Genomic DNA, 26,943 nt, shown 5'->3' with positions numbered 1-26,943 from the left:
AACATAAACTATAAATTTCGCCCTAAAGGTGAAGAACGAAAAACTTAAACTCGATACAAACACTTACGCTGACTATCTGTTTCTTCATTCTTTGCTCTCTGGGCTGCTTTCGATAAACTTTTTCTCTTGGATGGTGAGTGTTTTAGCGCTTTTATAGCAACGTTTAGTTTTGGATTTAGTTCATAGGGCAGGATGGTTTTGTTTTCATCGAAATCGGAGCACCAGCATAAGCGATAAAAAGCGCAAAAAACCGGCGATCACCGCCACATGGATCGAGTAGAGATGACGTAGGGTGGTGTTGGTCGTGGTTGGCGATCCGCAGTGGGGATCAACGCAGTGGTGGTAGGTGGTGGTGGGTTGAGAAGAACAGCAAACCGTTTACAGATTTGTGTATTCATTGGACATAAAAGAAAACCAAAAAGAAAAAATAGAAAGAAAAAGAGAATGAAACAATATGTTAACGTAACTATTTGCTAATATTCGCACCATGTTTGGGGCAAAAAGGTCACTCTCGTGGAAGCAGAGCCGTTGTAAAGGTTCGGGATATAGCAATATTAGTGAAATACCCAAAAGCAACACAAACAAATTACTAAAAATATCCAAAATCAAACGGTACAAAAATAAAAAATAAGTCTATGAATGCTCTAAATATGTATCTGTAAAAAAGAACATTCGCCGCTAATTCAAGCAAGAAGGTGGAAGAAAAACAATCCAAACTATTTAAAAAGGCGTTTTGTTTCACACTAGTGTAAAATACACTTCTTCCGTAGACAACGGTAAAGTACAGCAAGTTTTTGTGACTAACATAGTGTGTTCTTCTCGCTGGAACTAACCACTTATCGCGCAACAATGGCAAACAATTTACAAAACGCATTACACGAAAGGCTAAAGTATCACTTTTCGCTGGTTGTTGGTGAGCGCCACGAATGTTGCTTAATTGCAGCGCAAAACAATCGAAAAAGCACAACGAGTGCAAAAGAAATCATAACTCTAGAATGGGAGCAAATTTGCCCACTTTTTTGTTGGTGATAAAAGAGTGGTATCAGAGAAATATAAAAGGTTATGTTAGGGACAGCATGCATGCATATTTGGTTGATTATGTTCTAAAGCACACGTACTTTGCGGCAAAAGGCAAACGGATTATGATTTAGATTAGTTTTTCGGGCATTAAATCTGGATCGTTCTAAGCTAGATGAACAAGAGAGTGTCCGCGTGAATGTTACCGACTGTGAGTGCCGTGATTGTAGATAATACGGCTGATGGAAGATGTTATATTTAACTGGATTGCACCACAATAAGAATAATCTGCTAACTGAAACTTAAAACTTTGGTATCGTTGAAACTTAAAATTCAACGATATAGCTTTCCTGATTGAAAATGATACTTAATTAAAAGAATAAATTGGAAATCGTGTCAGTTACGAATGATGAGAATGGTGTGTGATCAGGCCGAAAGTAACGAATTTACAAAGCGTAGAAGGAAGGATACATTGCGCAAATATTCTTTAACTTTAACGTTTCTTGCACTGAAAACAAACCCTTTTTTTACGTTCCGCTATAGCTATAGTGCACGCAAGTCATCAAAAACTTAACAAAAAGCTGGAGTAGTAAGCAGAAGAAACGACACAGATAAGCAAGCAATAGAGACACCGCAAAGGATAGCGAAAGAAACCGAAAATCTCATCAAGCACCTAGAGTTCGGAAACAAGACACATTACGTGCTGTGCCTTCCGCTACAATCACACCGGAAAGTACAGCAATAAAACGGAGAAAAAGAACAGAAAGGGCAAACAGCAAGAGAACGAGCAAAAATAGTTCGCAGGAAATAGAAAATAGATAACATTGTAAAACAATAACGACAACGACAACAACAATAACACGAACAGGAGAATGATGTTAGATTACCTATGTAGCTGGTGACCAACGTGCGAAATTTTCTATGATTGCCTTTGATTTCGGGCAGATCCACTGGTTGATGTGAAAGATTGCGTAAATTGTGTTTTCAAGTTTCGTTTGTTTGGTTTTGATTTTACAGTTGTGCGATACAACATTTTTGAAAGCAGCTCAATTGGTAGCAAATCATCAGTAGAACCATGACGTTGTTTTTTCGTTGCATATACAATACGCCAGAAATCACGTGGGACAAGATAGATGTATGTGGTTTCAAAGAATTATACACAACACATGTGTTGGTGGTGATTGGCGTTCGATTTTAGTTTTTAATGAAGGAGTACATTTTTAGCCCAGCATTATAAATGCATGAGATACGGCAAAGTAGTAAAAGAGAGAAAGAGAGAAAGAGAAAGAGAAAAATACAAGAATACAGTGAGAAGAAATGTAGACCCGATGTTTGCTATACTTGTGCCTTCGTTCGGCACAAGATATGAAAGAACATGTTGGCTGATGGTGTCTGAGACGATGGTCGTCGTTTTTTTCGTTGTTGTTGCAAATGTACGAACATCTATTCCAGTAATGTTAGTTTCTGGGACAGCTAATAATAACCGCTCTACACAAACTCATAGCAAAACATTGGCAGAAACTCGCGCACGTAACAGGAAAAAACCCACAACCAAATGTCCTAAACGAGGAGAACGCATCACCGAACGCAACAAATCCAGCAATGTGGCTCCGGGGTGCAATGCGAGAAAAAGAGAACACGATGAGAATTGGCACGGTACAACACTGGACAAAGGCACGATAAACATGGAATACTTGAGGGACAGAGCGCGTTAGTGTATCTAAACGAACTAAACAACGAATGGTTTCTATCGGCTGAGGTATGGAAGTCGGCGCTGAAAGTAATGCTAATATGTTTCTCATAAAATATTGTATACATGTTTTCGAAACAAACTTTCACCGGAAGAGAAAATAGCGCCCGATAGGAACAGTTTCCTTTTCTTTATCCTTATACCACAAATTAGCTAGACACACTCATCCAAACGTGTATTAGAGATGGTCAGATGCGGGTACAGAGAGTTATGTTTGCTGCCTTTGCAAGGGAAGATGTTTAGTATTATTGTTTTACGCCAATCTATGCCACAACGATCGAATTTACAGTAGGAATATTAGCGTATTATTAGGCGAACAGTGGATAGAATATGGTTGTTGCTGGGGGGTTGTAGATGGCAATGGCACAAAAGATCTCGATTCTTTGTGCGATTTGTTTGCTTCTGCTTGTTGCGTTTTTTCTTGACACAATCCCACATCAAACCTTTCAGAAATAGTGTGAAGAAGGGACTTCTCCGAATTGCCGACACCAGCACAGGACGATACTTACGGGATGGAATCTTCTTGAAAACAGTTTTGGCCATAAAGTCCTGAAAGCGCTGTGCATAGAAAGAAGGTCGATGCACAGATACGGTATCCTGTGGAAGAGCGGAGCAGACCGGTAAGAGAGATCAATTAATCGGGGCAGAGTCAAATACGGCGGCTGTATGCTTTCCCGTGGATACTTACACCATCGTGGATAATACTTTTCCATGTGTGTTCCAGCTTTTTCCGTAACCTGTACGACTGCAAAATATCTATGATACCGATAAACAGCAACAACCGTTCGCCTTTCTCACTACGCGCAGGTATACCGCCGGGACTGCGGTGCAGAAAAAGTGCATGAAACGAGCGATCATTTTAATCATCACCACAAACCAAAACACAGCCCAAAAAGGTCTACTTACGGAACGTCATCCTCCTCATCGATTGGTTCACTTTCGGCCTGAATGCTTTCCATTGCTGTCGAATGCGCAACAAGCCTTTGCCGGTTTATAGACCTGCGAAAACGATGGAAGGGTAAGAACAATAAGTGTCATCGTACTGGCAATATGCTGACAAATAGTGTCGCAATAGAAAATCGGTATAAACCCACAAATGTACTTGCTAGAGGGGCTGCAATTCACAATGAAAGTGGGTTACTTCCGAACATGCCTATAAGGCATTTCTACACCTCACGACTGATTAATACAGCTTTGGAGCTTTTCAAACCATTCTGTTTGTGTAGAGCGAAGCTAGCAAAATTAAAGCAGCGCAATATCGATTTCGTAATCCCTATCGAGTATCGAGTATCCAGGATGTTTGGTAATTTTCCGATTCGCACAAAGTTTCCAATATTTTCACATAGCAAATACCGTAAAGCATTGGCCAGTGCCGCCGGCAGCTAGAGTTTTACAACACACCTTACCTACGACCAACAGAGCTAAAAATACAGGTGATAAGATTAGTGGCTAAAACACAAGTTGTTGTGTTGCCTTCAGCATTTGTGATCTACATAAAGCACCAGGCGTCTCCATTTTAATAACAGAACTGGAAAGAGGCCACTTGGCATTCGTTGAATCACCAGGCGCCTCCACTTGAGAGCTTAATGTACTTAACCGCCGCTAACTTTATATAGTTAGAGGACCGCCGAGTAAATACCCTGTCATCTTATCATCGGTTGCGATGTCTATCGTTGGATTCGAAGAACGAGTTAAAGTAAGACGAACAACAAACGATACGATTATCAATTAAACGGACGCATCCTTTTAACACGCAGATTTTTCCTTTCTCATCTGCCTTAACCGCTAACGCCGACTGTTGGATCCATACCTAATCAGCATCTTTCCATAGGTAGTGTGCCTGTACCGATTAGAAAAATCCATTACCGCCGAGAGGATGGAGAGTTGGGAAAAGAGTAAGAATGAACAAGGAACACCGTCAGTAAACGCTTCGTCTTTTTTTATAGTGGTTTTCTCCTCTAGTTCGTTATTAAGGTGTACGAACGTTCTTCGTGTGACAGTGACGGGTGCTATTATCTAACACAAGAATATCAAACAGCTACTAAACAGTTCGGTAGCGAAAAGGACGAGGATAAGGGTAAACACAGATGAAAATATATTATGGTTTCGTATTCTGTTTGAAACGTTCCTTCAGTGTGGTGTACAAACATATGTTTGGGAATGTCTCGGGGGAGAGTTAACAGAAATGGATTGTTGAACGCTCAGAGATTTCAACCACGAGGTAAGGCAAAATATGGTACAACATTCTGGTCGGGAGGTTGGTAGCAGACAGGACTTTCAAGGTACTGAGGTGTGAACTGAACGGGGCATGGTACAGCAACAATGGATGATGCAAAACTTCCTGTAAACTAAGACATCGAGTGCAACGGGTGGACTTGATTGTTCAGTGAGTAATGTACAACGTGTGGTTGGATCGCACCGATGATGTGTTTCATTTCGTTCTAAACGACGCTATATCCTCCGTTCGTAGGCATTCATTCAGTTCGCTGATGTGAATTGGCCTATCCTTCGAGCTATTTGGGACTCGGTGAATGTGTCTCGCCAGCAAAGCTTCGATTCTTTCTGATTTTGCTGCACGATATCATATATCAAAGTGAAAGTCGCGTGCTTTATGCTGTAGCTTTAACGATGCGTTACAAAATCGAAAAATATGTGCCTCATACTTCCGTTGGCTCTCATATATAATGTAAATTCCATTCAATTTCCTTTTGACCGCCAACCTTTGCTTTGTGAATGTTTGGCCTTACTGCGTCGGTCATTGTGTTCAAAGCTGGACCGGGCGGTGTCGATGTGTTGTTCTTCTGGTTTTGACAGTGTAGGTGCATTGTTACCGAACACAACATTAAACACTAATTGCATCGGCCGACTAAACTGGCAAAGCTGCTACTGTACATGTTAGAAAAGCGGCATCGGAGGCAAAGCACGAACGCAATGCAATACGGCAGATTTCCTCGTGGCACACAAGAGAAGAACGATTGCGAACGAGCGAACAATACACACACAACAAAATATTATTCAACCATCGATGCAACATAAGTTTGGTTGGAAAAGAAATGAACTAAATAAATGAATTAAAAAAAACCATTCTACAACAAAAACAACTGAAACATGCGGTCCTCTAGTGCATCTTGCCAATGTGCAGTATTGATCGATTTTTCAAACGTCAGCATAAACAACAAAACTCAACATGACATCCGTCCAAATCTTCTCTGCGCTTCGACTAAAGTAAGATAATTTAGTGTAATAAAAACATAATAAATGCTAAAATTAAATGGCAATCCCAATCGGTCGATAAGCAGAGACAAAAAGGCGAGAAAAACAGCAGCAAAAGTGGCCATTATGTTCGAGACGGAACGATGCGAAACCAGAACAACTAATGGAAAGCATGAAACACATTTTCTAGATGTGGACTCGCGTAACCGAAGAAGAGCTACTGGAAGCACCGTGGTTGGCAAATTCACAGCCCAAAGCTCTCATCCACACACACACACACACACACACACACACACACACACACACAGACACACAGTCCGCTGGCCACGATCCACAATACAGTTAACCGATTGAAGTGGCATGCAATCTGCATTTCCTTCGGAAAACCCTTGAGAGCGCATCTTCTTACCTGCTTCGGTTGAGGGCCGTCGTACGCTGCTCTTCCCGCTCCTGCACCATGTACTGGTCGGCCTCGGGTGCATCCTCGTAGTCGGATTCGCCTTCGGACCGGGCCTTCGCTGCCGCCTCCTGCTTTTCCTTCACCGCCAGGTCCAGATTGTGGATGCCCATCAGGAGCGAGTAGTCCATGATTTTGAACGACTCCAGCACCCGACAGTCGCGCTGAATCGTTTTGATCAGCGCACTGTACGTTTCGGCCTCCAGGAAAAGACCGTTCGGATGTTGCTCCATGAAGTCCAGATCCTTGTAGGTGGGCGACGATTTCGATCGTTCCGCTTTGTTCGCCTACGAGCGAGCGAGAAAGTGACACAGAGCCGGATTAGCATCATTATCTTCCGTCCGAAACGTCGTCCGACTCCGACTCTTACCTTCCGCTTGTAGGTGGAACCTTTGAGATCGTACTTCAGGTGCAGCTTAACGTAGGAGGGAAGTAAGTTGTTCATGGCGACTAATCGAACGTTTTTGCTATTGCACTGGTAGCAGTAGAGGCCGAAAAACTTCGGCAACAACGTGCGGGGATTTTGATTTAGGTTCATGTAGTAGCTGTGGACGAGCAGAAGTGCCGAATGAAGATTCGGAATGGAAAATTGAAATTAAATTGTGCCTTACCCTGGTAACAACTTCTGCAGGAACTCGCCCTCCTTGTGTTGCACCGTTTTGATGATAAACTCATCGTCGTCTGTCAGGTAGAAGATGGAACCGGACGCCCCCGGGTTCGACAGTTCCCGTAGCGGGGCTGAACACATGGACATCTGCAAAAACAAATGCAAAGTATCGTACAGAAGTTTGTAGCAACTAAAACAAACCGTTGCGTACCATGAAATCGTCTGGCTGGATGCCGAACAGGTCCCGAAAGTACCGGAACGCAATGGGGGCGTAGATTTTAAACTTAAACTCGCTATAGTGGTGGGCAGGCGTCATGCTGGAGCCCTCCGGCGGGAACGATATCGTCTCCAGCTCCCAGAAGTCCATCATTAGCAGGTCCCGCCGCGGTTTCGACGCCAAACTGCCCACCGTGTGCTGAATGCCGAGCTGGATCGAGCCCATGATCGTGGTCGTTTGGATCTTCTTGTACGTAATCTCGCCGCCCTCGCCAACCCGCCGGTGTCCGATTTTGCGCTCCTTGTCCGACTTGGGCCGGAGTGGCCGCGAGGCCAGCGATTGATCGCCGGACATCTGTGGAAACGGAAGAGAAGGAGAGAAAATATTTCCTTTAGTAATAAACTCGACTGTTACCATTTCTTTGAAAGTTTACATAAAATTTTATTTCCATTTACAATTAATAGATAAATTTATCATCTTAACGTTGCACATTGTCTGATCCTTTACTTCAACACCTTGGGAACCACTTTTATGTTATGTACGTTGGAGTAATCCGTTTCGTAATTCGCTTTCTACCGGGTGGAGCCAAACGTGTGAGTTTTGACAACAAAAAACACATAAATATCCGGGACCCTCACTTTCGGACGGTAAAGAAATCTAAATTACAGCCCAACTGAAATTGAATGAACGCACGAGAGCAAATTGTGAGCATAAATAGCGGCTAAATGGTGCCAATGGTTACACCGCCTCGTGGAGGCTTTGCCAAACACGGGAGGATGTGCAAGAAAAAAGACTGGGATTAACGTTTTATCTCCCCGACTGTAACATTACCACCGGGAAGAAAAACTTCTTCAAGCGGGTGGAGAACAAACCGTCGTGTTCCTGGGAGTGTCCCACCTACCGCTCGTCCGCCAATCGACGTGTGGCCAACAATCTGAACATTGTTGCGAATGTTTCCTCCTTGTCGTTTTGCGGAAAATGCGGCTGGTGCGGCAATGGGACACAAACTCATTTGTCGTACGGTAGGTAAAGTGCAAAATATTAATCTATCTTAAGCCCCCTGACCGTGACACGGACCAGAAAAAAAACGAAGAAGAGTTTCGAAACAGTTGTAAGCCCGTCCATTTGGGCTTGAGCGGACTAGCGCAATTAAGAGTGAAATAGCACATGATTGCGCTTAATTGGGCTCTGCGAAACGATGGAAGGTGAAAACAGATTAAATTTGATCAAAAAAGCTGATTCTAGTTGAAGATGACGAACGGGGCTTTGTGAAGCTTGTCCATAAAATCAGCCTTACAGTCTACACCAAGGCCAGCAGCTCAGGTGATGTTCCTATTCTCGATAATGTTTATTTGATAGCACGGGCACTCCGTGTTAAAGACTCTCGTCGTTCTAAAAACAACCCAACAACAGACCCGGGTGCTTTCCAAAACGACCACCAACAAAGTCGACCCTCGCGTTCACGGAAGGACTATTTTAGAACGCTTTCGTTTGTAGTCCACAACCGGGGAGAGTGCTTTTAATCGGGCCATGTGCTTCAAAAATTGACGATAATCTGAGCTTTGATCTTCTACAAGCGGCCGTTTTCGACAAACATTATTAATTGTTCCTTTCCACACGGTCGAGTTCTCAAGTCGCATAGCATATTTTTAGTAATCGTTTCTGTTTTGTCAGAACAAATAATATAAGTCATAGAAATTTACACAACCTTTTTCAAGCAGCAGAAACAATGGCTAAAAAACTATCGTAATGAATTACGCGGTACCGACAAAAAAAGGCCGAGCCAATGAACTACACAGGGTGTTGCTGCTCGGTGCTATAATCATCGGCAACTCGTTGCAAAACGGTCCCTAAATGCCGTGGGCTTGACAGCGTGCCTGATGATGATGGTGGGAATCGATCCGACGGTTCCACGGTTGGTAAATTTGTTCGCAGATTGCTTCATTCGATCTCGCCACAGGGGGTCACAGTGTTGTTTGCCGAGGAAATGCCTGTGCCTCAACAAAAGCATAGTGAGGAGGTAGCGAGGGAAGCGAATGTAAATTATCTCAGGCCGAACAATAACACCCAGCGGGGTGGCGGAGGAAAAATGGAAACGAAACGATAGATAAACATGTTTATGTTTAATCGAAAGGTACCTTCAAATGATTACGATAACACAACAAATGCCGCTGGGAGCTTTTTCGTCAAGCCATTAAAACGGTGGCGGTGCTGGTGACTATGCTGCCTTCCATCACTCACGTTATGAAACTCGGGCGAAGATGCCTCAAAATTGGGATAAAATGTCTTCTTTTATTTTGCACTGCAAATTTACATTCATTAACCGCACACATTCGTAGCGCATTTTCATCAACATTGTGTCTGGAGCAAGACTGGAGAAGGGTAACGCTCTTGCTCTTGGGGATGCTTTCCTTCGCTGTGCGCGTTGCGTCCTGCTCTTTATCGAAATGCAGATTACGCTAATTGAGCAACGGAGCGGGAACCGGGACCCGTGGCCCCCTCCCCCCACTGCCAATTGTGTGCGTTATGAATAGGCAATTTATGCTGCGGCCACCCCGTTACATCAGGTTGTGGAGCGCTTGGGTGAAATTAGAAGGCTATCTTTAGCATTCAGCAGCATAGCAGTAGCCCGGGAGATTTGTTCGCTGCAGTAAACGTCCAGTAAAAACGTCCAAGTAGGCTGTTGAATAATGCAAAAGAGCACCGCGCGTGTGTGTCTTCGTTGCAACAAAGTATGCGTCGTCGTGCTACGAGAACGCCCGATGGTAGAAGTTACATCGACTTTTATCGTTCTTTGAGAACGAATTAAAATACCGCTTAGCTGTGAATAAAAAGACGATAAATTGAAAAGCGAGTGCCGGAAGTTCTGTTTCTTGAATTTTCAATGTGAGTGTTGGATGAATGTCGCAAAAATGCTAAGCGGTACGCAATTTAAAAGAAACTGTAGAAGGAAACCGATTCCTGAAAGACGCGATCTGGATCTGCTGATTTTTATTCTCCCAATCGGTTTCTACGTGATATCTTTATTCATTCATTTATAACTCCCAATGATTAGTTTTTCTTCGCAAAAAGGTGTAACGGAGCCGTAAGTTGTTATCATTGAAACGGGCAGAACTTTCCGGTAGCCCTAATGCTGCAAAGGGAAGTCACATCTAGTTCGCTTCGTCCATCGACAATCGACGGTTGATAAGACACGTGTCCCGGGTTGGTCACGCTTAAGGCTCTGCACGGGTAAGAGCGATAAACAAAGTAACGGCCCGCATTATGCGATTCTATGTTCAGCAACCAGAAGCACAATGGCTTCGAGGTGAACCGAATAATCGATTCAACAATCAGCCGACATCATCAGGTGGATCAACAGGACCCTTCTCTCCGCACACGGTGACAGGATCAACAGGACATGGGGCAGAGCGTAGCAACGGATGTAGCGGAAACTCATGCTGCCCGGAGCAACCGGACATTGCGTGGATCAATTTTGCATAACGTTTGCGCGTCCCAGCCTGGGGATCTGTAGGAGCTCTCGCTCTTTCTCTCTAGGTCGAAACTTTCCACCTTCGCAGGGACCGACGCAGCGCCAACAAGTGGTCGAGTGGAGATTGTTTGCCACAGGGGATGCGCGTCCGGGGAATTTAAATTTCAGTTCCATTCGCATAACTTTCGGACCACGCAATTACCGAGCAAATGCAGTTGCATCCAAAAACAACGCTCTCTCTGTGGATGCGACAGTGGTTTATCAAAAATTCCATGAAGAGAGATACAAACTGACTAGGGACTAAGGGATAAACAGTTTTGTGGACACTAAACCGTGCATTCGAAGCACCTAGCCGGGCCGTAACTTGGGAAGTCGATGATGTTGAGTCACGAAATCACCGTTTGTTTGGCCACTGATTGGGGATGTAATGCGTTGTCCAACTATCAACTAACGACACAAACGGTGGCACTAGAACTACTGGCGTCCTTAAGCCCTGATCACCAACATTCGATTACGGAGAGATTCGAGGCTACCTTCTGTTCGGTTGCTTTCAATTATCTCACCGACCGCACGGCGAAGCCCGAACATACGTAACTCCGTTCCGGTACCACCGACCAATCAATTTCTCCCGGGGGCCAAGAAACATTATTTTCCGTCTGGTAGAGTGCAGCCCACATCTTCGTCAGCGAGAAGATGTGCTCTCCCCAAAAGCGGAGGGACCGAAAATAGAACCTCGATTAAACGCGCTGGGGCCGCTTGGGACAGAAAAATTGGTTTTCGGAAGCGGGCTGCTGGAAGCGGGTTGCCGTAAGTAATGAATCGTACGTAAGTTGAAGCCTTAACCTTTTGCCGGTGGAAAATGTTTCAATCTGCCCTCTACAAATATTTGATTGATTTTCCGCAATTTTGAGCCTAAAAAAGGCGCCCTCGAAAGGTGCTTTAGCGCGGGTCTTAACACTGTTTGATCTTTGAGCCCTGAGCCCACCCCATTAACTGACGCGCCCACACTGGTTTACGGAAATGAGCGGCGTGTGTGCGTGCAGGGACGTTTTAGGCACTGACTGCACGCGATCTGTGGTCTCCCCACACACACACACTCTCTCGGAAATCCGATGCCAGCTGGGCTTTGCAAATCAAACCTCTTATCAGCCGTCCTCCCACACGATTGTGCTGAAAACATAAATCGATTCCGATAAGAGGCGCATTCTAAACCCGGCGACCCGGCGATTCGAAACACCAGTGGGTTCGAGTGGGCTTTTAGAGTGTTCAAAAGTCGCGATTTGTCGCGAATACTGGGTGATGCTGACGGTGACTTGAGGGTCCCTACGTCAATCCGGCGCCCCAAACCGTGGGCGGACACGGGACTCGTGATAACGCGAAACACAGTGGGTCGCATATTTTCACCACTTAGTCACTGTTACTGTAGCGGCGCGATAAGGTTCGCCGCTGTGGCCCCGGTTTGCTGGCTGCGATGGAAAGTAACTTTACGGTCTGCATCGGGCCCCAGGCCGAGGCATCCGATTGGCGGAGCAATATAGGAACATGAAGACATTAAACTTCTTAATATCCAAATTAAATACAGAACCGACAAAGTTAACATTTATCACTTCCTCCAGCATCCACAGTGCGGCGTTGAAAATCACAGCACGGCCCGAAGCGGCGACGACACGACGCATGGCGCCACGGTCCGCACTGCGTCGCCTGAATGGTCCTTGGCATCGGAACTCACCCCGCACCGCTCGCGCGCTAGTGGCCTCTTATGATCCTTGGCGGACATGATTTACTGGAACAGACGACAACGCTGGAGGTTTCTTGCGTTACGACGACGGAAGCAACCGCACGGAGCAAGTCGTTGGCCCCTTTCCTCCGGCGAAGGATTTTGTCGCCTTGTCACGAGTACGAGGTGTCGTACCATGGCCACCCCGAAACCTTAGCAATCCAGACAATGTTGCGAAACTGGATTGCGCCGTTAACAGTCCCCGGTCAACGCGCTGTTGTAGTTTTGTGTTAAATTCTACAACCCCTCCCAACCGATGGTGGTGATGATCGTGCGCGGGAACCGATTCTCCAATGATCACGCCGTCACGTTTTGCATGAAAAGCTTTGCGTAACACCGCCAATGCCGATGCCGTCCCGTCGTCCGCGTGCAAATATGGACGAGCCCCAAGAAAACAACTACCCGGTGGGGTACGAGTTCACGGTGGTCGTGTGCGAAACCTTCACCGGGCGCTCAGCCGGTGCCGGTGGTCAGCTGGGCATCTTATGCTGCAGACCGATGCGTGTCACGCCACGCCAACGATCCAAGCGCGCCCGCGTAACCTGAATGCCGTGACCAAGCCGTGACACCACAAATGGTTGGGCCAGTCCATAAAAAGGGGTTTCGTGGCGCCCTAAGACGCTCCACGCGGCGGGTTGCAACCCCGTGCGTCACGCCCGTCACCATGCGAGTCACGTTCCGGCCGGCCGCTGGGCGAGTTACGAATTGAGACAACCGCAACATGGACAGTCAGTGGACGCCACCGAGACGCCGAATGATGGTTTCGATCTAAAAATGGTTCCGCTCGGAATCGGAATTCGTGGAATCTCGCGATCCGTTTCGGCCTCGGAATGATGCAACTCGTAGCCAGATTCGTAGACCCACACAGACCCACTGGAGAAGCAAATTCTGTCCACGATTTATTTTGCCGCGCTCCGCGTTCGGTAAATATTGCTTCCTCCATCCGTAAACCTCCGAACGGACGCCGCCGAGGAGGGATGCGAAAATCGCATCCACGATCGACGTTTGTTGTCCCAAACTCGCCGGCGGCGTTTGGCGGTTGCTAGGCCGATTGCTGTTTGCCTGGCCGTTTGGCAACCCCACTCTCAGTCTCGAGACGTCGCTCGGGGGACTTCGGTGGACACGATGTTTACTATTTGCTGAGCCCAATTATGATTTTTGCCACCACCGTTCGGTTTCTTTCTTGGCCATCCGCAGTCCGTCCGACGATGCTACGCTGGCTAGCCGGGGGATTTATCAATTCGGTAATAGGTTCGCCGCCACCCCGTTTGACGGACTTTGATGACGGCATCAATGTTTATTTGCATTGCGCGGTGTTTTTTTGGTGTGTGTTGGTGCTCGCCATTAACATAAATCTGGCAATCACTGGGGCAGCAGCCCCCCCGTGATGGTGCGCTACCGGCGCTTAGTCATTAAACGATGGGGAAGACCATTACGCCGCGTCTCTTTGAATCGCTGTTTACTTTGGTTCATCATTAAACCAATCTAACGCCGTGCGAAAGTATTGCCATTGCGAGGCGTGATGGGTTTTTCGACGGAGCTTTACTCTTTTTATCAATATTATTCGGGGTAATGCGGTGCCTAAGAGTGACACATAATCTGGGGCATCTAAAACACGGGCCGCTAATTGGAGCTGCACACAGAGTTCGTTGGCTAGAGGAGCTGTTTTCGAGTGCCGTCATCGGGTGGTGCACGGACCACAAACCACCGCCGCGTTGTTGCGAGAAATCGTTCGAGGATGTTGCAGGAAAAAAAACGGTGGTTTTAAGTTGCCCGTGTCTAAGCTCTCGAGCAGCGCGGTGCAGTAACCGCCACGTGATCAAATTAATCTTTACGGTCACCGCCATCACCGGTTTTCTCGGTGGCTTCCTGATGAATTAATCTATGGAAACTGAACGCTGCTGAACGCGCACCCTAATGCGGGATGGCGGCTGGGAGGCTGTTGAGATAAAACCATCGAGATTGCTGTCTTCGATTGCTTTTGATTGCTTGTTGGCGCGCCCGAGTGTTCCGTCGTCCGGGGTCCGTCCTCCTCCGTGAGCCGAGGTGATTTAATTGTGTAACGTGCAGTTGAAACGTTTCGCACGTTCATCGTGTGCTTGTTTATTTGCCCTTTTTTAATCCAACCGAAACACCGTGAGTAGCGGTGTTAGACGGTTCAAGGTGAAACACGCGACTCACAGCAGACTCCCTCCCTGTTTAACGATTGTGGCGAAGCTTCTGGTGCACAATCACAACGCCGTAGGAGCTGATAAAGCATACCGGTGTCACTGGGAAACGGTGTGGTGGAAGCCCTAGGAAAGTGCATAAATTCCAAGTTCCTATTCTCGATCGTTGGACGAGTGCTGTTCGGGCCATTTGTTGTTTCCTACGGCACGAGTATGATGAAAACCGTAGTTCATGAAAGTCACTTATGCCGGCGGCGGCAAGAAGATAAAGCCCGATGGCGAGCGTAGCAGGATTTGGCTTGTCTGCCGTTCTGAGGGATGGGACCACCTCCTCCGCCGGAGGACATAATTGGTGCCATAACATTTACCATAAACCGACACGACAAGTGTTATCGCTTTCGCCAACAGGCTCGCTCTCGCCGTCGGGTCTCGGCAATTGTTTCGGAATTACTTTTAATTGTTAAAAAATGCGTCACGGCACCAAGAGAGCGCAGCGCTAGATGTGTCTTTTAAATGCTTTGCCTATTATGGTGACGATAAGGTGGATCTGATTAGAGTATCCTCAAGAGACTGGATGGAAATTGGAAATGGCCCAATTGGGTGGGTGCAACCTTTGTGATTAGGCACTCATCGAACAATTAGTAAATATATCGCATTAACTTTAGTTGGGCAACTCAGTTTTAGTTCGTTTTACATTTAACAATCCAGAACCGTTGGAGTTCACACAATTTGTTTCAAACGTTAAATTGAACCAACAACGGATGAGATATCTTAAGCCATACCGTGTGGCACCGTGACCGTGGACGCGATGACCACCTTGGAACCGGGTCTAGTGATAGACAGGCGGCACATTTATACTATTTACTGGTTGTTTACTTGTGCTGCTGGGCGCAACAGCACAACTTGGCCGGATGGCGCGGTGTGTCCACATAAACCATGCCAAGGTACGGCGGCGACACACGGTGTTTTGCTGCTGACTGAGGCGAGTATGTCACCAACCAACTCTCCAACGCGGCACTTGGAGGACACCAAACAATCAAAAGTGAAGCAGCATCGCACTCACAAGCGGTGGCCCCGGTCCCGGAGAAGGACCTTGCAAAACACTTTATCATGTGCTACGGCGACAGTGAGAGACAGACGGCGGGCGACAGAAATTAGAATATTTGCCCGTCCGTCCGAGAGATGGCCGTCCGTGTAGGATCCCTCGTTCGATACTTACGAAATCCAGCATCGCAATCCTCTCCATCGCAAACTGCATCATTTACATGCAGGGGTGTTGGACATAAAAGCCACCAAAACTTTACCGGAAGTCACACACCGAAAAAGCTGGAACAAAAACCACTCCGAACAACGTCGCATAAGGTTGCCAAAACTTCTAAAAAATGGCGCACCAGGCGCATCGAAATGTCCCGAAAACTGTGGTCCGGGATGGTTGACGCCGGCAACGAATACTTCCACAAAAGCTTTATCGCTGGTTATTATTGCTCTCGATGAGATAGCGTCCGGGCGGCGTGGGAGGATAACCAATACGAGCGACGGCAACAGTTGGAAAAACAACCCCTTCGGTGGGTCAGTCTGTGTGTTGGTGGTGTGCAAATGAGAGTGCAGTATCTGGGAGATAAAACTAGGCGCAACCATTTCTGATTACGATAACGGCAATGTTACGTCGTCGTCGTCATTGCCCACAATCCGCGATTCCGGGGTTGTAGGCAACATTTTTTCGTATATATTGCACGATGTTGTTCGGTTCGATTGGGTGGGCGTTAATGCCAAAGTCAATTTTGGGAGATAATTTACATGTGCTGGTCTCGGCCGGTGCTATAAATAACCGATCGGCAGCTACTTTTGTAGAGAATACAGAGAAAACCATGAAATAAGAGAGTTTACTGAGCAAACACTGGCTGTGTGGGAAAGTATAGTAAACGGACAATAACCTACAGCGACATGGTGTACCACGGCGTGAGAGAATTGTCTCATTTTGGTTGGATACAATTTTGCATTTTTGTCGTCTAGAACGGACGACAAAGGACACCCAATCGGCACCCGAAGTCCTTCACACGTCGGTGGCAAACTTAATTAAGCGTTCATAACCTTCCTCCGCAGAGGGAATAAAGGTTTAATCGACAGTTGGGTGAAGTAGACAATGTTGTGCCCGATCTGTGCCACGCTGGATTCAACCGGAGTCCGGAGTATCGCCCGGTGTTTCCTTTGTGGAATTTTATTAGCGCTGTCCTGGACCTCAGTCGAGGTCCCTCTATCGACGGCGGGATATCTCCATGCGAATCATGCTATGCCATTACGGGCATTTTTAGTTACATTCGCCAGCAGCACGTCCATGTGAAAGAGTCCGCACCGTTCGGGAGAGAATGAAAATATTTTTACAACAAAAGCACCGAACAGAGCCAGAAGCTGCCCCGAGTGGCGGAGGGCTCTGAACGGTCGTCAGTCGCAGTCTCTGCAGCAGCATGGCGGAGGAATTCCATTTCCGTCCTGTGCACACGGACAACGTGCGCCCCGCTCCGGGTATCGACATACTAAAAATACAGATGTCACACATCCATCGTGGCCCAGGAATGCATACCATCGGCAGGTCCTCATTCGCTGCCTTTGGATCATATTCTGGTCTGTTTCATGCAGGTAGGCCAGGAATGACGTGCCAGGAACCGCCTCTCACTCACTCACTCGCCCCGATCGGTGTTCTAGGGTTCATAATGCTCGAAAAAGGGGAGAAACTGCTATCAATATTCATTAGTGTTTTGTTTGGGCCCGTTTGAGGGATTGTCCGGCTATCCGATATCGGATTCAATAGAATTTTAAATGTCAAAGAAACTTATTTTAAAAATATATCACAGCAGTCCGCTTCCAATAGCAACAATATCTGTCCCAATGTATCTTCCGACACGGGCATCATTGTGCAGTGCAGCAGGATTCTATGGGTCGACGTTCTAGCGTCGACCGGCAGCACCGGAACTTTGCTCACCGACCGGAACGAGGACGAAACTTTCGACGAAAGTGCCAGCAGCAACATTAACCGCCCTCGTCGATGATGGATGGGCGTCGGTCTGAGAGATGGGTCGTCTCGCTTTCATCTTTTTCGTTGCACACAAATGTGCGCCACATTCAGGCAATCTCACCGCCCCAAATCTCAACCCTTAGTCGGCCGTCGCCCTCGGGCCGGAATTTTCGCGACTTTGAGAACGTAATGAGACATGGCGGCGGCCCCAGCTTTTATGCGTGTCCCGCCTGCCGTCGGTGGTGACCGGCTGCGACTAATGACATGAAAGCGAAAGGACACCACTTTTCACGGTGCGCTGGCGGTGCCTCGCAACGATTCCGCTCCGAATTTCCATAAGGACCGTTTGATTGAAATCACTTTTTGGGTGTGCTGTTCCCCCGGACCAAAAATTAAACTTCTCTCGCCAACGCGCCGCACCCAAGACGCGCCGGATCGCGGCGTAGCCGTCTCTCGATCGATACTTGGGCCGTAAGCGAATTTTAAAGAAATCAAGCCTTAACCAGCCGGTACGATGTGGTGGGCTTGCGAGAGTAGAACAATATTGGCTTAACGGGGTGGGCTTTCGTGTTTGAATGTTTACTTTCGCAGAAAAGGCAGTGGCAGGCAGCATTTTAATGGAGCTACCGAACGGCGCATCCTTTCTCAAAATTTACGGTCCAACCATAGGAGGATCGGACGCACGACCGGGCACGATCCCAAACGATCCCTTTCCGGTTCGGGTACGCTACGGACAGGCTAAATACCTGTTTTGCGGTCATAGAGAAGCTGTGCGATAGAGGTAGTAAAAGGGTCGTAGGGGCTGCTAAAATTATCTCAAGCCCAAAGCCACCGACCCACACGTGAAGGTTCGTTTCTTTTTCTAAGCACATTCTTCTGCTCGCTTCCACATTGTGGTACACATTAAGGTGTCCCAGTGTGTCAGGGATGCCGGAACGATAACTCATAATTTCATTTCTGCACACTCATTGCCATGTGATGGACTCAACGACACCGACCGACGGCGGAGAGGACAAATCTGGACGCCCGGTACTGGGAGAAATAAATCTCTGTCAGATTGAATTGATGATGATGCGTTACTTTTCTCGGGCGAAGCAACAACGCCGGGCGTATCAGAACCAACCGGTGGCGGCTAACCATCACACGCACTGGAGACTTTCAGGGACACGGACTTCCGTCCGTGGAATTCTATTAAATTTTGTGCAACTAACGTTTGCGGTTACATGGCGGTGGTCACTCCTCGTGACACAATCTTCGCACAGTGATTTGATGTTTCAATAACGTCCATTTCAAATTTATCAACTGCGAGTGCGAGCTGCACCCGCCGCTTTCCACGCACCGATGACGTAGAGCGAACATGACTCACGCCCCGTGGTGGAGAGTATTCCCATCTCGCTCACCGGTCTCGGTGATGATGGCAATGTTGGATTATTCATCGGCCATGTCATCGTCATCGTCGTCGGCTACCGATTTCTTTTCTCTTGTGCGGTAACCGGAAGAAAAAGATCTGGCATGAAAGTCATCGTCACTCCGTCCGGGTAGTGGAATGGAAAGTCGCATCTGCTTCACAGGTTGCTACAGGCAGGATAAGGCACAATCGATTACCCACTTACGTGTGTGTGTCAACATGAGTCATTGTGGCGTGCACAACAACTCGGCTGATAAACTGGCGTACGGCTACGCAACAAATGCAGAGGTTCGCAACTGTGTGTCAAGTATTGCTGTTGGATGTACCATTTTGAAAAAATAACCCACCTAACGACAAACATGGCCATTAAAAAGAAGGGTCCTTGCTGGTCCTACTTTTTACCCAGCCAACAAGGATCCGGGGTCAGAGTCTGGGGAGTGGATTGGCCGCAATGCGTATGACCCCAACCGGTCACACCCAAGGCCCGTCTTTGGGTCCCCAGGGAATCGTTTACTGATCGAAAGATTGCCCCATACGTCCACAATAAATTACTCGAGAACGCGGCCGTCGCATAAAAGCCAACAGGGCGTGTGCGCGATCGCTACTGGCCACTACTCGCAGCCAGCATTCAGCAACTCACCGATGTACGGCTCGGGTACCGTATCGGAGGACCAGACCCCATCACGGCTATTTAATTGCGGCCAAAAGGTCAACCAACATAAAACCAACAGCCCATGTTGGGCTAGTTGTTATCGTTATCGACGCTTCAAACAAAACTGTTGCTCACATTATGGTTATGCTAATCGAATGGACATCTCGTCGTTCGATGTGTTACAATTTAGGTGTATGATTTTGCGTTCGACATGCATTTATGGAACTCAAACAACCTACGGGCGACCAACAAAACACAAATCTGAGCGGTGATTCCACTTTTATTGTACTCGAATCTTGTGTCTGAGAGCAGGAGCAAATAAAAATCTTATTAATTTTATTGCCAACACGAAGGCAGCTACGGGGTTCGGTAGCTTCCGAAGCCACAAGAACAGTTGCAGAACGAGCAGAACGGAGGAACTACGGAACCGAAGACGTTCCGACGTTCTGTTCCGGCGGCGAAAGAGAGCTCATAAAAAGCCCAGCCACCCACCGGTGTACCAGGCAGGCAAGCAGGCAGCAATGCGCGCAGCCAACCATCCAATGTCGGAAGTCAAATTTACAACGGAACCATTAGAACGGAACCACCGCAAACCATCCGGAACCGGCGGGTTCCGTTACACAGTATGGCTACGTTTCTGTGGTTATGAATTTTTGCAAATTTTGCGGCGCCGGGTACGCCACGCCGGCCGGCCGGTACGCAGTAATATTATTTCATTCCGACAAAACGGTAAGCGTCCTCTACGTGTAAGATCTTTCGGAGGTGAATCCGGTCACCTCCAATACTCGCCCGTCGCGGATGCGGGATGATGAACAGAAAACCCGATCTGCCGTCAACGAATATCTCCGGTTGCGGCGATCGTTTTGATCGTGAAATTGATCTGCAACACAGAGAAACGGTGCTACTTTTGCCTAACACAGGCCGTGACACCAATCAACCTTGAATCCGACCGCCTTGAGTTAGGAAAAAGTAACAAATTGACCGTAAACTGATATGCAACGGACGCACTGCCGCGGCTTCTGGAAGGCCCTTTGATGATGACCGCACCGTTGCGCCAGCCAGCGAAGGACGTTGTTATTTAATCCGGACGCGAGAAAAACGTCACCTTTGAGCGTGTGGTAGTGGTGCTGCTGACTGAAGCAAACGTCAACACAAAACAGATCGGCGGACACGGGAGCACCGCAGCAGGGTAGGTTGGGGTCCAGAGGTCCAGATAACACCACTCAAGCGTTTCGATCGTGGTTGCGCCCCAGCATCGGTCCGTTGTGGCGAGAAAATTACACACACACAGACACATAAATGGGGGGGTGCAAATAATGCGCTCAATAAACATAGAGACGTCAGCGAGTCAGTCAAACCGCAAATATCAACGACCGCGGTGATAATGCTGCTGGACAAAGCCAAAGGGTTCCGTCATTCCGACAGAATGACAGGCAGCCATTGAGCATTCCCCGATTCACTTACGTAAGCACGGTTTTCAAGATCTAGCCCAGGCTTTTTGGTGCAATCGGCCTGATACGAAGGTTCTGCGCGATCGAAAGGAGTTTAATTTATAATTTATTTCAAATATAATTCCTGTGCGTTCTGATACAACCCAGAATGGAATGGCACGACTTCCGCATCTTGGCCGCGATTTCCGCACAGCTTGGGAAGAACTCGCTCCGTTCAAGACGACCCGATATCATCGTTTCGTTTCGCAACTGTTTATCAAACAGAAAACAAGTTCCTGGAAATATGCTACCATCCCGAACGCGCAATATGTTCCGCAGTCCAGAGAGCTCAATAGGCTATGCTGGTTATGGCCGCCACTGAAGCGGACCAATGGTTAACCGCAAAACCCGCACCGCAAAATCTGCTACCCCGATTGACGCGTTACGGCGATCCAGGACGACAACGTTTGCGACGAATCGGCCAGCAAGTCCACAAAGCAACACGCGGCGCTTTATTTATCACAAACGGCCGCCTGCAGGTTGTTGCCTCATAAAACGGTGGCCTGCCAAAAGCTCCGCCGAAATTCGTGTAGAGGATTTTATTGTGTACTTTTAAGTGTGTCGCATTATCGCGCCCTATCCAAGTGTCGTGGTTTTTCTTTACTTTTTATTCTAAGCCACTTTAGCGACAACGAGTCAAGGGGTCCCGTGCAAGAGTCATTTTATTTGCAATTTTTTTTTTCTCTCTTTAACGTGCCCTCTGGGAGATTTGCGTGGGATAATTAATGAACGGCAGGCGGGCACCGTAGGCACCGTCGCTAAAGTTCCCTTACCAGCCTGGACCAACTTGGAAAGTTGTCGCTTTTCCAGAAACTCGTAAACTGTGGAAGGCAACTAATGACTTCTGCTGGGTAACTAATTTCAGGATGAATATCAAGAAGAGTAAAAACTGTTAATGAAAAATATTATTCCCAAAAAAAAACCCACACAATCGACGGATTAGAACTGAAAACGTCACTTTTCAGCTTCCACGTAATTAATCTCCTTTCAAGTTTTCAAGCCATGAGCGTAACAACTTTTCACAAAGTGACAAGCAAATACAAGTACGATCGTGAACCTTTTCAACAAATTAAATCTCACTTTTGAGCCATTCAATGTTCCTTAGGTACGGTGCCGCGTCTATGAGAAAAGCTCACCAAAAACTGGAACTGACAACATTTAACGTCCGGTCGGTTCCATCAAAAGGTATAAAATTCGGCCGGCACACATTTGGAACGCGGGGTGGAAGAAACGACAGGAAATGAAACATAAAAGTGGGATCTGAATTTTTCAGTTCGTTTCTTAAGTAACACCATCAGCACCATCCATCGGTCATTGGGCATGCTAAAAGGGTCTAAGGTTACTGCCGAAGGCTAGTACGTCAACGTTAATCTTTCACATCGCATTGGGCACACTTTCGCAGCCGGTGTCGTCAAATGTTGAAGCGAAAGGTAGGTGGGACAACGAAATGGTATTTGAATTTGCAACCGACCGGATGACAGAGTGTGCACCTTTATCACTTCAAATGGCGCGATAGGCAACTTCATAAATAAAATAAAACGACATCCCGTCAGATACTTTCAAGCGGCGTAAACGTGTTCGAGTTTGGTAAATAATGTTTAGCAGCTACGTGGGGCAAACATCAAAGATGTTGCACTTCCCAATTCATCAGTTACCCATCTACGGAACCATCCCAAAAGCAAGGTTAACGATATTACCTGGTATTAATTGTATATTTTTTACTACTCAATGAAGGTTGACCACACAATCACCGAATGGCCAGATTGTATGCGCCAATAAACTCGCCCCGTAAGGGGTACAGTGACCAAAACTCAGCGAAGTGGTGAAGGAAAATCCGGCAAACCTGGAAGCCATGGCCAAGAATATTCCGTCGACGGGGCCAAAGACCCACAGTGAGCTATAAAAACAGTAAGGTCCAACGGAGCCCCAGCGAAGGCAATTAGAGACCATTAGAGGACTGGATACTCGACGACTCGCGAGTATCGCGGGAAGGGGCGGCACCAAACTTAATAAAAAGCGCAACTTGAGTTAGCGGATCGGAAAGGGGTCCGTAATCTAGACACTCTGGAGTCTGATTAAATATTCTACAATCGCTCAGCCCGTCCGCTGATGGTGCTAAACTTACGGGCTGGCAGCAAAAAAGCCATGCGATGTGAATTGCATATTTTAAATCATGACCGGTTCCGAGGGTCGAAAATGTTAAGTACTAGCGGGGAAAAAAAAAATCTCCTGCAATCTCGGCATCGGTCGAGTGTCAGGGTTCCCCATTCCGCCTGCTGATAGTGCAGATTTATGTTCAGAAGGATGTAAAAACGGTATGATTTAAAATAAAATATATTTTTTATGGCTCAAACAGATATCACCATCGAAGATAAACGACAATTGTTTAAACTGGGAAGCACAATAATTCTTCGAAGGTTCAGCCAATATTAAAACATGTTTTCAACTGCCCTTTGAGGTTAATCTATTCTGCGATGTAATGAGATGCATAACTGGATAACATTGATTGCGTATTCAAGATTGCGCGACCACTACGAGAGTGTCTAAAATAGAAAAACGGACCGCGGTGATGCCATTTCTAGCACCCGGAATGTCGTTCTGTGCTAATGCGACGCGAAGGATGATGAGGCGGCTGCTGGTTGGCGGAGTGAATTGATTATTAAGCGCCCCAACGCAGCTGGCCGCTGCGTTGGCAGTTGAAGTAGTAAGAATCGGCATCGGATGACAACGCCCAGCTGGACTGGGGGGGCCGGAACAGTTGGATTTCCCGCAATGCAACAACAACCGGCAACGGGTGCGACAATCGCGTACGCAATAGGCAACAATCGTTCCTTCAATTGGCGTAACAGCAGAAGGTCGCCGGAATGTGAAATAAACCACGAAAACGCCTCTTACTTCGCTAAACCTCTCAGCACGGCACTTCAATGCATGTTGGACCCCCTTTAGGGGGTAGCGATTTCGAAAGGGGTTCCATGCTGCTGCGTCGGAGCTGCAACGCAGCTTATCTTAAGTCACTTAATTGTTTCCTAATTGAACCTATCCGCGGGTTGCATAAATGACCCCCCACACGTCACCGCGCCGCGAAGCCACTTGAAGAAACAATTTGTGGCTTTGTGCGATGCCGTTCCCAGACCGCCGTTCTCGGCGATGTGAATAAAATAGGCAAAAATACCTAACAAAGCTCGCGGCACCACCGCAAGGTAAGGGCCACACGATGCACAGCGGGGCCCAGAGCGGTATCTTGCGGTGCGGTGCAAGATTTCTTTGTACGAATGGCTGCAGACAAAACGCTGCACCCGGAATGCACCGGAACGATCTGGTTTTCCCATCGCCAGCACGACCAAAGGTCAGCCCGGGTGATGGGGAGCACGGGTAGTGGGCACGGGCGGTCGCATCAACGAATTTGTGAGCTCTCGGCAATCGGAAACATGAACCGAGCCGAGCGGGCCGAAGTGTCGGTGGGTGTCGCCGAACTAAGACGCGCGCTGCGCTCGCGAGTTTAGTTGGACAACATAACAATTGACCGATCCGGGCGGGCGTGGCGCATGGGAAAGGTACCAGATGGAACCATTCTGGAAGCTAGTTGATTAGAAAATTTCTCAATTATGGAGTGTTGCTTAAGAATAGAATTTTTCCCGGGGTATTTTTATACATGTTGGTACCATGTGATGGGCCGTCTACTACCGTGATGTAACTCCACCATTAGTATTCTTGTAAGATCTATTTTAGGGTTCATAAATAAGGAATAAACGGGAGAACTAACATACACCAATCCACTCATTGAAAACCAGTACCTAATGGTTGTAGGGAGCCCGTGGAAAATGGAACTGGTTGTGGTATGATCACTTGTCGATCAATGATAGTAACAGTAACTGCCTGTTACATCTAGAACGGCAAGCAAACCAACTTCAGAACTCAACCGGAATTTTGTAATATAGCTATCTAAACAAATATGAAACGCCTTGGGCAACAAAACGACCGGAGAACGGCTTGATTCTGCAAAAGCACAACCTAGAGTCCAATGAAAGTATCTCCCTATTGGCGTTGATTGGCCAGAGAACCAACGGTTCGTGGTTTGACGGAAACCACAGGCTGAAAATGGTTGTTAAAAATGTCGTAAAACTTTGTCGTTCGCTTTAGCAGGACTTTGTACCAGGTGGTCAATGTCGGTGCGTCGGTGATGATTTGAAACAACGGGAAGGACCAACTCCTTCATTCACATACTACGCAGCATACGCCGAACGCTTAATGTCCCGCAGGGATTTACCTCTACTACGAAACATGGAAATAATTTTACATTTTAACATCAGTTCACCACCCTACGGTCCTCCGATCGAAAAATGTCGGCCGTTCCAATCGGAGCAAAAGTGTTGTTGTGGTGAAAATATCCCCAACACAAGCCCCGATGAAGGATTAACCTTCAGCATACTGGCGCTAGGGGTCCGGGCAATGGGTAGGTTGTAAAAGGATTTCCCGGGGGCAGCAAAGCGGTATTTGGGGAAGGTATATCGTGGGACGGTGATTTTGTTACCTCCGGAAGCATAGAGAGTATTAAAAAGGCATGAAAAGGTCAAACTGGCTATCAATTAACGGGTACATCGTTTACGCAAGATCTCATTACAACTTCTGGCGGATTCGTTCCTACTCCAGAAAGTCCTACAAATCCCTTAGCCGACAATCATTTGCGCGCGAAAATATTGCGTTATCCTTGCCACCAGAAAGGTTGAAGCAATCAAAGTCAAACAAATAGTTGGTCCGGTGGTCGCTCACACTCTTTATTGCAAACCGATTCGCCACCTGAAGGACTGCCTCTTCAACAGGGCGAGGATAATCACTTCAGCCGGGTCGAAGGATACGTCCCACACGAAGACGATTGCAGCACGGCACATGGGAAGGCCGTCCAGCTGATGCCACGAAGCTGCTGTTCCGTCGGTTGAATTATGCATCTTCGCGTGTTGTGTTGTTTCTCGAGCGCGATCACGCACTTGACATTCCCAGGACCATAAACAATTCCAACGAGCACAACGAGTGTGGACACATTCATTTGTACGACCTCGGGTACCTCCCTTTACCATGCTCCGTGTACCGTAGCAGAATGTTAAATAACCAAATCCATATGTTCCAACCACGGCTTGCAATGTTTATTCTCCCGAGAGGCTTGTAAATGAAGCACAAACGTTAAGAAAATCCACGGCCGCAGCCGCGACTTCTTGAAGCCTTCCCCCGTGTGGGTGGCAAAACAAGAAAACGAAAGTGGTGTTCGGAAGGTGAAAAATATGGGTCAATCAATATGCTACCGAGCGGGGTTTGTGTGGGTTTTGGAAAGGAACCGGCTTGTGCTGGTCGGTCAGCACACAGATGGTGGCCGGCGCGATATGTATAGACTCTTGTTTTCGAACAACGGATTCGGCGGTACAATAAGTTGCCGTTTCGTGTGCGGCTCTGGGGCGAGTCCGAGTGCAGAATTTGGGGCGCCACTCCCTACGAAACATTAATCACATGGAAGCCAAGGATTTGCATACACCGGGCACCAGGGCGGAGACCAGAAGCACACGATGCTCGGTGTTAAGCAACTGAGAAATCAAGCGACCGGAATGGTCGATAAGAAATGCCGGCCCCTTCCGGTTTGGTGAACGAGAAAAAGTAAACGAAGTGGCATTAATTGATGAACATCCGCTTTTTGGCAAGCTTTCTACCGCGCC

The 26,943-nt window shown here is 47.3% G+C and overlaps 1 protein-coding gene across 1 annotated transcript in view; it reads right to left on the bottom strand.

Moving 5' to 3' along the window:
* LOC128273805 (uncharacterized) overlaps positions 1-26,943 on the bottom strand; it is a 34,581-nt gene that overhangs the window by 7,166 nt on the left and 472 nt on the right. Inside the window, exons 3-11 of the mRNA XM_053011846.1 lie at positions 7,256-7,615; positions 7,049-7,191; positions 6,808-6,982; positions 6,390-6,724; positions 3,674-3,766; positions 3,456-3,588; positions 3,277-3,364; positions 1,905-1,967; positions 68-148 (exon numbers count right to left, since the gene is read on the bottom strand). Of these exons, the coding sequence (XP_052867806.1) occupies positions 68-148; positions 1,905-1,967; positions 3,277-3,364; positions 3,456-3,588; positions 3,674-3,766; positions 6,390-6,724; positions 6,808-6,982; positions 7,049-7,191; positions 7,256-7,615 (1,471 nt within the window). The remainder of the gene's footprint in view (positions 1-67; positions 149-1,904; positions 1,968-3,276; positions 3,365-3,455; positions 3,589-3,673; positions 3,767-6,389; positions 6,725-6,807; positions 6,983-7,048; positions 7,192-7,255; positions 7,616-26,943) is intronic.

The sequence above is a fragment of the Anopheles cruzii genome, chromosome 3 (genome assembly GCF_943734635.1).
Source record: "Anopheles cruzii chromosome 3, idAnoCruzAS_RS32_06, whole genome shotgun sequence".
Taxonomy (NCBI): Eukaryota; Metazoa; Arthropoda; class Insecta; order Diptera; family Culicidae; genus Anopheles; species Anopheles cruzii.
This window is presented reverse-complemented; position numbering and strand designations above follow the sequence as displayed.